This window comes from Ischnura elegans, chromosome 5 (genome assembly GCF_921293095.1).
Source record: "Ischnura elegans chromosome 5, ioIscEleg1.1, whole genome shotgun sequence".
Lineage (NCBI taxonomy): Eukaryota > Metazoa > Arthropoda > Insecta > Odonata > Coenagrionidae > Ischnura > Ischnura elegans.
Genome location: NC_060250.1, coordinates 30,578,158 through 30,594,560, shown reverse-complemented (window position 1 = coordinate 30,594,560; position 16,403 = coordinate 30,578,158). Strand labels below are relative to the sequence as shown.

At 36.5% G+C, this 16,403-nt stretch overlaps 1 protein-coding gene across 1 annotated transcript; it reads left to right on the top strand.

The window, feature by feature from the left end:
* The first annotated feature begins 478 nt into the window (after positions 1–478).
* LOC124158651 (carboxypeptidase B-like) lies at positions 479–14,183 on the top strand. The gene is made up of 10 exons (XM_046533858.1): positions 479–583; positions 1,798–1,998; positions 3,618–3,717; positions 5,289–5,436; positions 6,856–7,007; positions 8,148–8,238; positions 10,867–11,012; positions 12,179–12,235; positions 12,927–13,011; positions 13,713–14,183. The coding sequence occupies exons 1-10, from the start codon at positions 507–509 to the stop codon at positions 13,895–13,897; spliced, it is 1,242 nt and encodes a 413-aa protein (XP_046389814.1). The 5' UTR covers positions 479–506; the 3' UTR covers positions 13,898–14,183.
* Positions 14,184–16,403: the final 2,220 nt, after the last annotated feature.

The window sequence follows — 16,403 nt, the reverse complement described above, 5'->3', positions numbered from 1 at the left end:
ATTAAAATAATATGGTATTCATGGGTATGACTTTATTTTTTCTCTCCGGATAATCATTTTGCTTATTGAAATAAATTTAATTCTTAGACAGTTCATGCGAGCGTATGAATATAATTTATTAGGGATGAACCAAAATGCCGTACATCTGAACTTAGCCAAGTGTTTGGAAACCATTTTCTCTCGACATGAAGCATAATTTTTTTACTACCATTAGCAATGGATTAAAATTACATGCATCGTCGATCACATTTGCAGTGTTTCCAGCTTGACCCGGTTATTAGGTATAAGCAATTGTTTGAAACCCATATCATTAACTACAACTTGTCTGAAGATAGAGCGCTGATCTATGTCTCGATTATGGAGAGTTGATGTTTAGATACCAGACAGAGGGGAAGCCCATGCTTCTCCTCTGCGAAGATTGGTCCTGGAATGGGAAGGAGGGAGGTGATAAGGAAGAGGCTATATGAAGCCGGACGCGGCTGTCTCACGTTATACCTGTGTTCAAGATGGTCCACACACGATTCCTATTAGCCTTCCTTCTAGTGGTAGTGGCCGTGGCCACTGCCGAAAAGCGATACGATGGGTGAGCATGTAGTTAATAGACAATTATATTGTTCGGTCCGAAAACGGCCATTAATTTTACCAGCGACCCAAAGGTAAAGGAGTGTACTTACCCTATGCTAAAGTGAGTTATAACTAATAAATAATTCTAGGGCTTCTAGCCGAGTAAGAAACATTATGGCTGACGTTTCAATGGAGCACTCTTCCATCGTCCCCAGAGCAGTAATTAATTACTACTCTAAGGACGGAGGACGAATAAATAATAACGAATAGGGATGGAGGGATTAACAACGGAGGACGAATGAATAATACTTGATGATAAATTACTGCTCTGAGGACGATGGAAGCGTGTTCCATAGAAACGTCGACCAAAATTTTCTAACTCGGCCAGAAACCCGAGAATTATTTATTAATATAACTCGCCGGGAAAAAAACGAAATCTTACATTGAGTTATAATTGGTAACGTAATAGTTCGTTGTGATAAATTGACAACTTATACCAGGTAGAGGGAATAAGCTTTTAAGCTAAGAGGCAGTTTATAGAAGATAATGTATAGTAGACACAAAGAGCTGTTTCACCTGTATTTCACAAAGAACAACTTTCCTAAATAAATAGGGTTTTGTCAATGACATTCATTCTATCGCACCTTGATATTTTTTGTTGTCGCATGCAGTGTACGGATTGATAGAAGGACGAGTTGCTGTGAAAGGGCAGGTCGAGTACTGCTCCATTTGAATTGCATTTGCGTATATGAATGGTGGATTTTCATGAGGGCGGACCTGGGAAGTTGTCCATAGAGTCAGAGGCTTCGTTCTTAAGTCTAAAATGACAACAACTCAGATTCGTCGTGTGAAAAATGCTCTCCATGACTCTGAAGAAGCATTTAGGTGTAGAAAGCACCCAATTACGAGTTCAGGTCGTCGAATAAGAACTCTCCGGGCCGGATTCGGGGGTGTGTATTGGATGAAGTTACTCTCTGATTCAGGAAAAAGTTCATATGGCCCTGCTTTTCAAAAAGAACGACTTTCCTAAATGAATCGGGGTTTGTTAATGACACTATCGCACCTTGATATTTTTTGTTGTCCCATTAAACAGTTTATCTTCAAACATATGCCATTTGAACCCTTAATTTATTTAATTAAACATTTTTTGCACTCTTAAACCAAGAAAGCTGTCGTATTTTCTTTAGGAGACACAATTCCAGCCTTTAACACTGTGCCCAATTTTTGCTTCAGGTACGGCTTGTACAGGGTGCAGCAATCGTTCCAGGCTCGCCGATTCTTGTCCAACATCAAGGGTCTTGACTGGTGGAGCCGCCCAGGTCCTCTGGATACTCCAGGAGACGTCATGGTGCCTAAAGACAAGAGGTTGGCGTTTGAAGGGACCTTAAAGACGAGAAGGATCCGCTACACACTGCTCTCCGACGACGTTCAAATGTGAGTTCAGGAGAATGACACGGAAGTGAAATTAATGCAGCCATAACTACATACACAGCTTATTTCGAGACCGCAGCAAAGATTTAACTGGTCACCATCATCTCTTAGCTGGAAAATCGTTTTCCTTTCCATTGGCATGCTATTATTAGGCCAAGGGTGGACGAGGAAAATTCAAGAACGTTAAGTCGGACTGAGTGAATCGCTAGACCTTGCTTGAATGCATGTGAAAGTTATTTGTTTGGATGAAAAAGAACGGAAGAGTAAAAGGTCGATGATTTCTTACAAAGGAGTTACAACGTTTCAAAGGTACTAAATAAGAATTAGCTAATGCATTTCCATTCACGTGGCCGGGACGAATTACCCCCGAGGCATACAAGTTTCGAGTATTCCGTCTCCAGCATGAACGATATGAACGGGAAGACAATTAGACGAAAACGTTTGAATATCCCCTCTTCTGATATTGGCCAAAGTACGCCGTGAAATCAGAAAGGAATAAGAGATTTCTGACACCGTTGTTAGCGAATCTATTTTTATCGGGGTACTTTTTCCTCCTTAGCGCTTATATGCATGTTCTTGTGTATTCATAAGTCCCTACATGGTATTAGAATCTTGGTATTTGTAATCAGTAACTCTATCTTTCTCTATTAAATGCCGGTTATTTTCCTTTGATTAAACTTAGTTTAAGTGATGTGAGAAGTAAAAGAAGTATATTTTTACCAAAAGGAGATATAGTTTGCATACATTTTCTCATGCGAACACAAATCACGCATTTTTATGTAATAAAAACATGTAGTAATAAAGTTAAATGGACTTCTGATTTTATTGGAAGATTGATATAATCGTAGTACGTAAATGCTGAGTATCTTTATTGTAAATAACGAGTTTAATAACATAAATTATTCTACAACTCCTATTAAATATTTAAGTAATTTCCAATAATTCATGAAAGAAATAATAATCCGTAGGTCAAAATTTAAGTTGAATATACTGAGTATAATCTCTGTCCCACTCCAAATATGAATAAAATAAATTTTCTGGGTAAGGTGGATACAATTTATTGAGTAGAAGTTTTTATTTTTGTGCAACACCTTAGGCAATTCACATCAACGAACTCTTTATTTTTCTCGTTTCGAGGATACATGCATGTTGTTTTTAATTATGTGAGAATAGGTTCTTCTGTTGAAAATACGAATTCTCTGGACGTGGATCGGCTAATATACCAACATGCGAAAATATCGTCTATCCAGCCCCAACTGTGAACACTTTTCATTTCAGGCTTGCAGTATGACGCTGCAAGCTATGAACAACTAGGATTGTTCTTCATCTTAAAATGCATTGCCATTTTTTATGCCTTTAATTTGAAGACTAGAATTCATTAAGGATTCTAATCGTATCCTAAAGATTTGTTGTGTCAAATGTTCAAATCGATTTGCTTATTTTAGAAACAAATCAAATTCCGAGTTATTTTTTAATCACTCGGATCAGACCCACTGGCGGGTTTCAAAGGCCGTCATTCATTCCAGATGATGCCACAAACGGTGATTTGAAAGGTCCCAATTTTTTCCCACCTCTTAGCATAACTTTGAGTGGTAATTTCATTATAATTTATACACCTCCAGGTTGATTAACGCTGAGAAGGAGAGACAATCCGATGCCATCGCAAGGAAAGGAAAATCTGACAGCAGGATTACGTTCGACAGATACTACTCCCACGACGAGGTAAATATGTGATCTAATTGTGAGAGCGAGGATTCGAAGTGTAGACTTCCCACCTCATTGACTCGGGTTCATATTCCGGCGGTGGCAGAGAGTTTTCAGAGACTGCTCGAACCCTGCTTGAATGTTGTGTGGAGGACATTTCAGGCGCAAGAGTGGTCCTCTTGGCTCCTTTCGTTTAGAGCATACTATTTGCCGACGCCGGGTTTCTCTCCACACCTCCATCCATACCCTTCCCTCATGGTGCAAATGACCTCAGCTTTCGGTCACCTCCTCTAAATGCCATACCAGGATTCGAATGATTTGTTGATTTTGAACCATTTTAACTGTCATTTCCAGCTGAGTTGACTGAAGATGCCCCTGTTTTAATGTCATTCTGTTTACGCTTAATTGCTTGCTCGGAGTTAGTACCGACCGGAATCGTATTCAAAATATGGAAAAAATCCCATTGTATTTCATTTGTCAAAGTCATCATTTATTTTTTAAAACTCGTGAAACTTAGGGGAGGTTGAAATTTATGATCCAAATTTATATTTAAATCGGGACTTTACCGTACTCATTGAAAAGTTAATTCTTATTCCACTTTGGGGCAGAATATTGGGACAATTACAAAGTTTCTGTCGTAATATCGATTCAAACTGGGTATTTAAAGGAAGCAACAGTCATTACATCCGGTACAAAGCGTTTAACATGGAACCGCATGGACCATTACGCGTCCATTTATCAAGGGGTCATTTAGCCATTGCGGTAATTATCTTGAAAAAAATCATTAAATGATGTAATTTCAGGAAAAAAGGTTCTTTAAGTGGGTATTCGATAAGATAAAAAATTAGGGCACTTTGTGAAGATAAAAGAGGACCTTTTAACCTAATGGCCCGAGACAAGTAGTCCCATTTGACGCGTAAATGCTTCTTGGGAGACAAAGTGACGATTATTCCCATCCTTCTCTCGTATTATCTTTATCGATGATAATTACTTCCCTCTCAAAGCTGCATTGGCTTCTTTAAGCTCTGCTTAGTTACAAATTTTATGTTCCACCTCATCCTGGACTCTAGAATTCAAATGTTCCAAAGAAATTCAAATGGGTTTTGCGATTTGATGAAATGGTGCCCACGTGGACGAAGAAAAAACTGATGCATTTTCCTTCATCTGCAAATGTCTTTTTTTAAGTTTACCCTAAAAATAAATCAAAAATAACAAGTAAATCGATTAACTTTTCTCTAAAATAATGTAGATGTGAACAAATATCCAAAAACTAATGGATTTATGCTTAATTTTCAAGTATCTTTGTGAAAATTTTTGTATCAAAGATGTATTTTGAATGCCGATCCTCGCTAAAGCATCAAAAGAAATGGTATTGTATGTCATTAAAAATTTAGCTGATTTTTCTACTGGCCCTGATTTGCATCTTGCTAATGAAATACACACGTTAATGCATTTTAAGTCAAATAAAACCTGATTCGTTTGTGGATTTAAATTTTTTTCTAATGTTTCGAGAGTTAGAAATATCGCTTATTTTTGTCCATGCATTCTTCTGGTATCTATGTATTGACTCTTAAACTCTCTTCCACAAGATGAACGCCTACCTCGACGAAGTGGCTTCAAAGTACCCTGACATTGCCAAGGTGGAATCGGTGGGCAAGTCCTACGAGGGTCGTGAACTCAAGGGCATCACGCTGTCCTCGGGAGGGAGCGGGAAGCCTCTCGTATTCGTGGATGCAGGTGGGTGAGAACATTCCATTTGTAGAATAATTCTCAGACGTCTTCTTCGCCTTTATCTGACCATTTTAAGGCCTAAAATCGTCCGATAGGCCTCTGCAAGGGGCTTCATGGAGGAGGCCCTCGTTTGTACCGTATTGTCTGGATTTATGCTATCATTTAGGGTGCATTTTAATGGATTTTAAAAAATGTCCTCAACGCGGCGATGAGTGTAGATTGATCTAATTATTATCAGTTTACCTAAATAACGTTTTTGTAATCACGAGGAAAAGCATTGAAAATTTTAAGAGTACGAAAATTTAGATCGAATCACGATAGATCGTCACGAATTTAAATTTCATTTAACAGTCATAAGTTTAACCTATTGACCCGGGAAATTCGGATCGTTCTGCCTTCATTGATACGAATGGCGGCTTTGCTGAACCTATTACATCGCTCCGTCAACGATATCAACTCTAGTGTCCAATTGGATATTCTTCTATTGAGATAATAATCGTGGGCCCCTGTGAGCTTTACTCTAATAACCATCTCGATTTCTTTCAAGTCGGATAATTTTTTTTACAATCGGTGAAATCGGCATTTATTTTAGCATTGATAATGCTACAGTGTAAATTTCATGCATGGTCTCATTAAATACACACAAGATTAGCTCATTCATTCGTATTAGTTACACTTTTATAAAGAAAATGTCGGTGATTTGTAGCACTACGCAGTGTGACGTCTTTACTAAGAGTAAAACTGAAATTTCTTAATGAAATGAAAATGAAATGAAATCCTTCGGCTTTGTGAGATTTCTTTGTTTAAAAGCCAATTTTTAAAAATGGGTCTAACGTCACAAAAGGCGTTGAATTTATCATTGAATACACGAAATCCTCAAATTTTGGCAAACAAACGTGCGCGATTCTAAATTTTAATGCGGCTATTAAGCGTTCGTAAGACTCCGATATACCTATAAATCGAAATAAGGAATAAGTATGAATGGAGAAAGAATATACCTAATGCTGGTACTTTCACACTAGTCACATGTAGATAAATCAGCTTAAGGCGTGCTTGGTCTTGCCGCTGAGCTCCTTTACATATTTGACGATAATTTTTTTTTTTTAGTCAATATATACCTGAAAATCATCTTTTACTGATATTTTTCACATTTTATAAATTTTAGAACGATTGTTCATTATTTTATATTAAAATTGAAATATACGTATTCTGTTGGGAATATTCGCTTCGCTCTAAACTTTACTGGGCTATATTATCATATTTACGGTGTTCCACGGACATGCTGTGTGTTGCAGTTTTGGTGGGAAATCCCATTCTGATGCTTCACGCAAAATGAAAGTTTCAAGTAGATGGTGAAGATAGTCAAACATATGCCTATCCTTAAATTTTAAGGTAATAACTATAAATGACACTTTTTTTCTTCAGGTATCCACGCGAGGGAATGGATTGCGCCAGCTGTCGCTCTATACTTGATACAGGAATTGACAGAGGGCAGCGCCCAAGATCTGCTTAAGGACGTCGACTGGGTGATTTTACCCGAAGTGAACCCTGACGGATACGAATACACACGAAGCGAGGTGAGGCGATTGAGTTCCTATCAATTTTGCAGTACATGATTTTTTAGCCCATTCTATGCGCAGCTAACTTATGAGTACTCATCATATGATCCATCATCCACGTCAAACTAGGAAATTCTTGGAAACCCACAGTCTCAATAGCCTAACCGCACTCACTAGCTTGAAATTAGTAGCCCATCCCGTAATGACTTGCGATACAGCCGTTGATATTCTGATAGCGTTATGTTTTCTAAGAAAAATGATGCAATACGCCGATTCGATTGGCTTCTTTGGGCAGACGACTGGGTGTCATCATGGAACTGAACTTGTGTGTTGTTCTCATCAACCTTCTCTGAAATATCTGACGAAATACGTCATGAAATTCTTCTGAAGGAATAACTCAGTCATATAAATGAACTAAATAGTTTTCGCACTAGAAGTGAATGAGAATTTTTGGTAACTTTTCCAATACAATAAGTCAGTATAGGTTAATAAATTTTCAGCCGCCATTTACTGAATAAATATGTGCCATTGGCGTATAGCGGAGGATTCGTTATAACTTTTGTGATCTAATTTTGGTAAACATGTACAAAGTATTCAGTACCAATAAGTTTAGATATATTAACGCGTATGACCAACTAGTATAAAACATTTATCTCCACCTACCTATCCACTTATCTACATCTACCAGCTCGGTTGCTTAGACCTAAGTATTCAGGCTTTTAATTTCGTATAAGTCTGGCTCTATTTTAATTATTTATATTAGTGGCACCTATATAATCAACTACTTCTCATATCGTCTAGCGTTTACTTTCTCAGGATTATCTTACTAAGAGCAGAGGGTATTTATGCTCTTGCCGTCATTATAACAAAAAATCTTAAAATAATTTCAGTGGCTTCCTCAACTTATTACAAAATCTTCAATCAATTTACAGACGTCAAACCTTTTTCAAGAAAATACTAAACGTAAAATATCTTTGAATCCGAAACGTGTTTCGTTTATTTCTACTTATGTACGGAAATTACCAATGTATTACTAATGTACAAAAATATACCACCTTAACTGTTTATATCTATGCTTCCATGAATTCTTTGCTTTTGTACTCGCGATTTCATTAATTTCATATTAATACAACAGCATTCAATTTTTTCTCTTCTCAGGACCGAATGTGGAGGAAGACCCGTTCAAAAACGTCTTCAGAAGACTGCTTAGGCGTTGATCCCAACCGCAACTTTGACTTCCATTGGATGGGTGAGTATTCCGCGAATGATCTCCTGCCTCGAAACCAATGCATGCTCAGTGTATTAGGAATATTTTTCCAAAAAAATGTTATTTTAAAGTCCAAAGCAAAGAGAATTATTAACTTTTCTCTATAGTGACAACTCAAGTAAATAGATAGCCAATGAAGACGCTGAAATGTATGTGTAATTCCAAGAGGAATGCTAAATGTTATCATCTAGAAAAATTTTTCAGCTAAATATTTTGTATTTTTTGCATTAATTAATATTTAATTCAGTAAAGCATCCAGAGGGCAGAAATGATCAAATGGAAACACTTTTTTAAATATGATATATTTTTAGATAAGAAATTTAGGTAGAATTTTGCACATATACATCACAATGATGTATTACTTTCAACCTGTAGCGACGTATCGACAAACAAGCTTAAATTTTACCTTCAGTTGTCTTTTTATTGCAGAATAGGCTCTTAAAATATCATGCATTTCAAATCACTCCACCCATTCTTAATGCCTCAGTTCCATCACAAATCCTTTTCTCCTCCAAATTCTTTCCCTCCTTTCTTGGCTGATTGCGTTTCACGCCTATTCTGCGGCTCGCTTGCCCCTTCGGTGACAATATTTTTGCTACCGATGAGACAACTTTTTTGCATTGGTAATTCTTCATTTTGCATTTTAATACTCATGATAGCGAATTTATAACATACATTTTTCATGGTTCGCTGGAACTAACTCACTGACTCAAAAATGTGCGTAATCAATTTTTTCACCGGTTGATGGAGGTCTTTTGATTTCATTGATATTTACATATAATTACTACGTCCACTAATAACCAATTAATCCTTTCATATAAATTATTTTTTCTTTAGTGATTTATTCTCTGGAAATATGGGTGCAAATTACATGACACTAGATATTATAGTCTATCATTTTGAATAATTAAAAAAATAACGCTTTTGGGCATCAATATGAAACGAAAACCTTTTATTCGAATACAAAAACTATCGTACAAATAAAATCTTCTCTTTACTTTCAAAAGAATTACTTTTATACGATCTACGAGCTATAAAAGCTGGAACTTATATGGGGCACCTTCAATCATCAGAATGTTAGATAGTGTATTAGTTATAAGTATTGTTACGATGCTTCATGTATTTAAAGAGATAGAATGATCAGAATTTAGCGTGCCTGATAACGTTATCGGAGAATATTAGTGATTAGATCTCTCCTGGTGCTTCTTATCCAAACTTAAAATCGCATACTTTCTGCGCCAGCAAATCAATCGATCGATCAACAGATAAAGAGATATAATCGATGTTAAATCGAGATATCATGAATTTGTTTCTTAAAATTTAGCTCTACCAATTGCATACGTGCCTTTTACCTTTCATGTAATAAAATATATTTTTTGCTTCAATCTCCAAGACTGTCACGTATTTCAACCGCGCGTTCCCAGTCTGCGTAAGCTTTTTTTCTGTTACTAGACGCCATCCGTGGGCTCATCAGCTTATCGCGCTCAATGTTTGTTTTCCACTGAACGAAGAGGTATACTAATCGGGAAGGCAAACGAGTCTCATTTTCTATTAGTGATTTTCATGGACTACGTGTCTCTCACTTCGGCATCAGTAATAGCCAAATCCATAATGGTTTGTATTTTTCTTACCATGCTTTAGATGTTTACTGTATTTCATTGCTTTCATATCGACACCGTAACATTAGTCACTTCCCATAATTTTGATCCCTTGGTTCTTTATAGCTCACCTTAATTCAATTGAATACTTCGTGATTTTTTTCCCTTATTGATTTGGATAAAGGCTGACTGATATTTAATCAATGCTTACCCACTCACAAACATCACTGATTTCTTTACATTTGATTATAATTAAGTATTACTCTTTCTTGAGCGTTAAGTAGTAATCTTTCTTCGAAAAGCCATTCATTTTTCTTGGCCCTTCACAGAAGTTTGTTCAGTCTATCTTGGCTCGCTTTAAATTAGCTATAACCTTTTGTTAAGAGAATAATGAAAAGTACATTAACTTTAACAGAGGTGTATCCAAACATAAATGTAGGGTTTCAAAATTGGTAATTTTGAAAAAAAATCTAGTAAGATAATTACAAAAAATCTTTAGACTACGGTTTACCAAATTTCGATTTACACTAGACGATTTCATAAGCTTATATTTAGGTTGAAGATTAACTGGTGCTGAAAGAAGAGACGAAAAAAGTGCGCTTTTTAGATTCCCATCGAAATCGAATGGAATTTATACTCAATTTTTGGCCTCATCGATTAAATAATCTAAGTAAATGGGTTTTATAATTCCTAAGTTTCTGTGACTAGGATGCAAAACGGCGCGGCATTTTGATAAGAAATTTGGTTTTTTCCTCTCAAAATATCGGAATACCTACCCTGAGGTGAGAGGGCATAATGGAATAGTAAAGAATTGTAAAAGTAACTTTGTGAAAGTTATTTTCACTTTTGTTAGTTGCTTCTCGTAGAGTTGGAGAAATATTCATTTTATCATTAACTAATTCAAAATTGTATTCATCGAGTTAATCATGAATAAAACCTCTACTTAGTGTAAAAGTTAAAAAAATTATTTTCCTTCATATTTGTCGCTGATCTCCCAAAATCATTTTTTCAGAAAGTGGAGCCAGTTCCGACCCTTGCGACGAGATCTTCGCCGGAGACAAGGCTTTCTCTGAGTCCGAAGCCAGGGCATTGAGGGACTACGTGTTGGCCAACGCCAAGAACGCTAAGGCTTATCTGACCCTGCACAGCTACGGCCAGGTGAGACACCTTTGGTGATAGCCCATGGTCAGAATACCATTCCTGCAAAATTCATGCTACGCTCATAGCATGCCTCTATGCGTCAACTTCTCTTGTCTTCAATTTTTTTCATCTGAACTTCCTTAAACAATCTCGAGTCATGGGCGTGACCAGCGGGTACAGGTGCCAGGAGTTGGGGGGAGCTGCTCTTCCCCCCTCCCCCCATTTGAGCAAAAATCGTAAAAGTCTTTAAGAAAAATCAGGACTGCATTGAAACAAAAGTTTTCAACAAATTTTCTTCAAACCTACGAAAAATGATATCAGTATAAGAGTTGTAACTAAAATATATTTCTTTTCAATAGCTAAAATAATTTTAAACTAAAATTTTCAAACTAAAATAATTTTTAAAAATAATAAAGCTCTGTTATAATTTTCTGAAAATATTGGTTTTATTCACCTCTTCCATAATAAAATGTTACAACCTGAACGACCATGGCTTGCCCCTAGTTTTGATCCTGGGTACGCCCTTGTCTCGAGTTATGCGCATAGAAAATTAGGAATTATCCCCTTTTCTAATGATACTTATGTATATCGGGTGTAATAATTGGCTGTGAAATTAGCTGAAAGTAATAATTACGGCGTCAAGTTGAAAATTTAGAGAAAGACTTGTTTTGGTGCTAAAAGTTAATTTTAGAATACCCCACGTGCAAGCTCTTCTATACGAAATAAGTATAATTTTTTGTTTTCTCATTCTTGCTTTTATATGAGACTTTATAATATGCGTTTTTAAGTGTTTTCACTGGAAGTTGAAATCATTAGTTTAAGCGATTTTCAAGAGTCTGGGAGATACGCCAATTCATCCAAACACTTCATGATATTTCTAATAATGATTTTTTAATATTTACCACTATCCTCACGATTTTATTTGCTCTTTATTTAGATACAAAATTGTGTATCTTTTTAAGTATATTTGTGCTCTGTGAGTTTAGTGAGTTTTTTTCAATGTTATCCACTGGATGGTGCAAAATATATTGCAATCGGTGAAATACTATAGTTTTGTGGAAAATCTAAAATCAGCCTTATTATATTTATTGTGTTTTTATTATTTAATTGCGTATTACATGCGATACATCCCCGATCCAATATCTTCTGATATAGTTTGTAACTGGATTTAAATTGTATTCTAGTACCTGCTCTACCCATGGGGATATGATGAATCGCTCCCAGACGACTGGAGAGATTTGGTGAGTGTACAGCTATCCTTTCATAAGGTATTCGATTCATAAGTTTTATTTATTGAAGAGGAGATTAATTTGGGAACAAAATAAATGAAGCCTTTTATCATTGCTGTTCAAGTTACCCCAACTTCTCACGTGATATTGCCCGTAAAATAATTCTTGTTACCCGGGTAAATTACCATATTAGCTGAAGTTGCCGCAATTGAGAGGTTTTTACTAATTTATTTAGGCATTTCAAATAATTCCTAAATAAATTAGTCTTAGTTTCGCCAGCTTTTCAAGTAAAATTAATGTTTTCATACATACTCTCACCCGGTGTGAATTCCTGCGACATCCTAAGTTACGCCAGGCATCCTAGGAGGAAAATTCACCAATATACTTTGCATTGGGATTGGGCTGAAATTAAACCGTAGATGTATGGATTGAACATTTGAATTTAATTGAAAATAATCCCGGATACAGTGTTGGTTTATCATTTTATGTGGTCTTAAACTGGTCAAAATAGCTTTCCCGAATCATGAAACTATCTTCGCACGAAATACGCTCGTACTCAAATGCTCTTATTTATTCTACGAAAATATGATGCGTTTCCGCCCAATATTATCTGAGTTGAGTGGAGAGCCAAATTATGTAAGTAGAAATATATTTCTTGCTTATACTTGTCTATAGTATTGTAACCACCATAAAAACTTTTCAGGATGATCTCGGCAACGCCATGAATGACGCCATTAAAGCCGTGCGTGGAACTGAGTACACCGTTGGAAGCTCTGGACAAGCACTTTGTGAGTATATATTCTTACGCTGTCTTGCATATGGGGGAAAGGTGGCTGACAATGGCAAAAATCTTCTTTCCTAAATCTTGAATGACCACAAAGCTAAAAAAAAAATGAGCGCTCTCTTCCTCCGTTCTTCTAAGAAAGCCTTTCAAATAGCCTTTTTGTTCCCTGTTTTTTCCCCTACATTTGTAATAATCTTCCAAGTGAGAGGTAGCTTAGGGGAATGAACTTGTCCCCTAACCCCTTCCCCTAAAGTGTAAAATTCAAATACCCGTAACTTCGTCAGGGGTGAGCTCTACCCTAACATATTAAAACCAACTTTCTGGGTTAAATCACTGAATTCACTCATGAAATCGTCTCAGGCTTGACGTGGTGGAAATGCGATATACCCATGATAAAATATAAATTGCAAATAGTAAATTTCCTTGCATTAATATGCAACTCCTTGTACCGACCATTATTTTCGACACTCTTGTTTCTTTGTCATTTTCAAGGTAAAAAAGACAATTCACCATGAAAATAACATAGTTTCGAAACCGTGGTCGGTTGTGGAGTTACATATTACTGTGTGGAAATTACTACTTGTGTGTTTTTATTTTATCATGGGGTAAGAACTCCATTATTTAGATGGTTTAGTCGAAAGGGAACCCATTCTTTACACCATGATTATTGCTGCGCCAGTTGAGAAAAAATTCGATCGATTCCAGATCCCGCGGCTGGGGCTAGTGACGACTGGTCTAAGGGAGTTGCCGGTGTGAAGTACGTGTACACCGTTGAGCTGCCAGGAGGTGGTTTCTACGGCTTCGACCTTCCAGCCAGCGAGATCAAGCCCGTCGTCGAGGAGACACTCCAAGGGCTGAGAGTTGTGGGACAGAAGGTTGCCGGAATGTAAACTGGAAAGTAAAATATTGCGGGACGAGCTGTACCGGACTTCGGCCGCAGCGTAAATTATTACAACCGTCCTCAAACCCAACTATGAAAAAAATGTAACTCGACATCAATGCAACAAGAGAAAACCGCTCTTTTGTGTTCAAACATCTCTATACTGACGTTGTATCGTAAATGCTTACAATCCTACAAAGACTGATTAAGACATTCTCACTGTTGACAAATTTTCGCACACTTTATTTTTCCGAGCATGTGTCGTTCTTTTCATAATAAAAACAAAATCCATGAAATAGCCTTGTGGTTTTTGAACGCCAATTTTGAGTATTTACGATTAAGTCTGCCAATTGCTAAGGCTAATCATTCCATGCGGAACACTGGATCTTGAAGAGTTTTGAAGACTATCCTGAAAGATATTCCATTTCGCCTATGCATCATTATAATGATTACGGCCTTACTAAGACTGAATGAAATTGGTAATCTTAGGACTGAATTTCGAACTCTACGAATTTATACGAATATTTCGTCTACAATGGTAAAACTAAGTCTGTCTCATAGCCTCTGCTCACAAAATCTAGCTCTGAGTAAGTTGGTTAATGTTGTGTCTGCGGCTAACATTTCATGAGTAGCTGTGGAATAGGAGGAGTTGAAGCCAAAATCATGGTTCGGAAATTGAATTTCTGAGTATTATATTTTACAATAATTGATTTAACACACTCTGCTTGACAAATATCATGTAGCAGATACAGGTTGGTCGGAGAGTAACTCTTCAATGCAGTGACGGCGCTAGCAGGTGCGGGGCTAGGGGCGAACCTTCAGTGCGGGGCCCTTCACTTAAAATATTAAACTCTATACCCCATCTACAAACTCGAGCATTTTGAATCCCTACCACTCTCTGGCTAAGTATGTGTTCCCCTCCCAAATTCAGACTTCGTAATTACGCCGTTATGATACCATCACGCAGTTGAGTTCAAAATAGTATAATACAAATTAAATTTATAATTATATTTAATCATAAAATTATAACGTAAAATAAACACAAAAAGCGCGCTTTTTACTTTAAATTACTGCATTATTCCTTTTTCATAATATTATTTTTTGTCTAGCACGGACTTAACAATACAGTAATAGTTGAAATTGCGTTTTCAAACTATCGTATATTTTAATTTTTTTTACGAACGCGGGGCCCCCCAAAGCGCGGGGCCCGGGGCAGTCGCCCCGGTCGCCCCGCCCTAAGGCCGGCTCTGCTTCAATGATAAGAGAAAAACTCTTTAGAGATTCCATGCCTACTTTATGTATATCGACAGCTTCAATATTGATACTAATAAATTAGTAAATATTAATTTTATTTACTCCTACATTTTGATTTTACAGCTGAATAACAAGATAACAAAAAGAAGAGGCTTTAGGTAGTCTCCAAGGTCGAGCCACCATCAAACAACAAAAATGTATGCCAATAAAAGAAAATAATAATGTCGTAAATAATACATGAGTGTTTTAAAGAAATAACATCAGAGTAAATTTTCAGTTATTTCTTGCGAGAAAAGCCAGTCTTAGGCAAGTCTTAATATTTTAATGTTAGGAAAAAAAATTCTTAGCTTTTCTACAATGTTTTTGTAGAAAAGCTAAGAAATTTCCTTCCAAACATTAAATATGGAATTCTACAAAGTAAAGGCCTCAACAATTCAGTGCTTAATATTTTATTTGATGATTTATTTTTTTTTATTCCAGCGGGCAGTAAATGAAATAACTTTGGCCCCATGTAAAGAGAACAACGTTTATATAATGTTAACCTCGGTCGATTTGTTACTACAAATGACTCACTCTTGAAATTATATTTATCACATCCACTCGACATATTACCACTTCTGGTAAACTTTTTTTGGGACTTTGAATAAATACAAATACCTTGGTGGCGACAATTTTTGGGCCAAAAACAACAGAAATGAGTGTTCATTATAATATTAAACTGATTTCCGCTAAATAACTTGATCTTGTCTAGGAATTTCAGATGGCGGCTTTAAAGATTTTTTTCTACAATTTTTGCCAATACTGGAAAAAGATATATTGGTTGGTAATTCGTGATTTTCTGTCTGTCCCACTGGTATAACAACAGTTTTCTTTAAAGAGCTCGGAAATACGCCATTGGTAAAACTTGAGTTACAAACGTAAGCAAACACAGGAACAACATCGTCAATGATTAATTTCAAAATTCTAGCATCTATACCATCATGACCAGAGGACTTATCACACGAAAGATTTTTTACCAATCTTACGATTTTAATTGGCACCACTATGTATGTATGTATTGAACGCATATGTGTACATGTGTAGAACGCATACTGATCTCATTACTAGAACATGGCTAAAGCTATTCATAAATTTTTCCCTTAAATTTACTATTATACGCGGGTTTAAAACAATTTCTACGCCTTAATACCCAAAATAGTAGCATGGTGGCCGAATGGGTCGAGCGTTTGGCTACAGATGGAAAAGTTCCTTGTTCAAAGCCC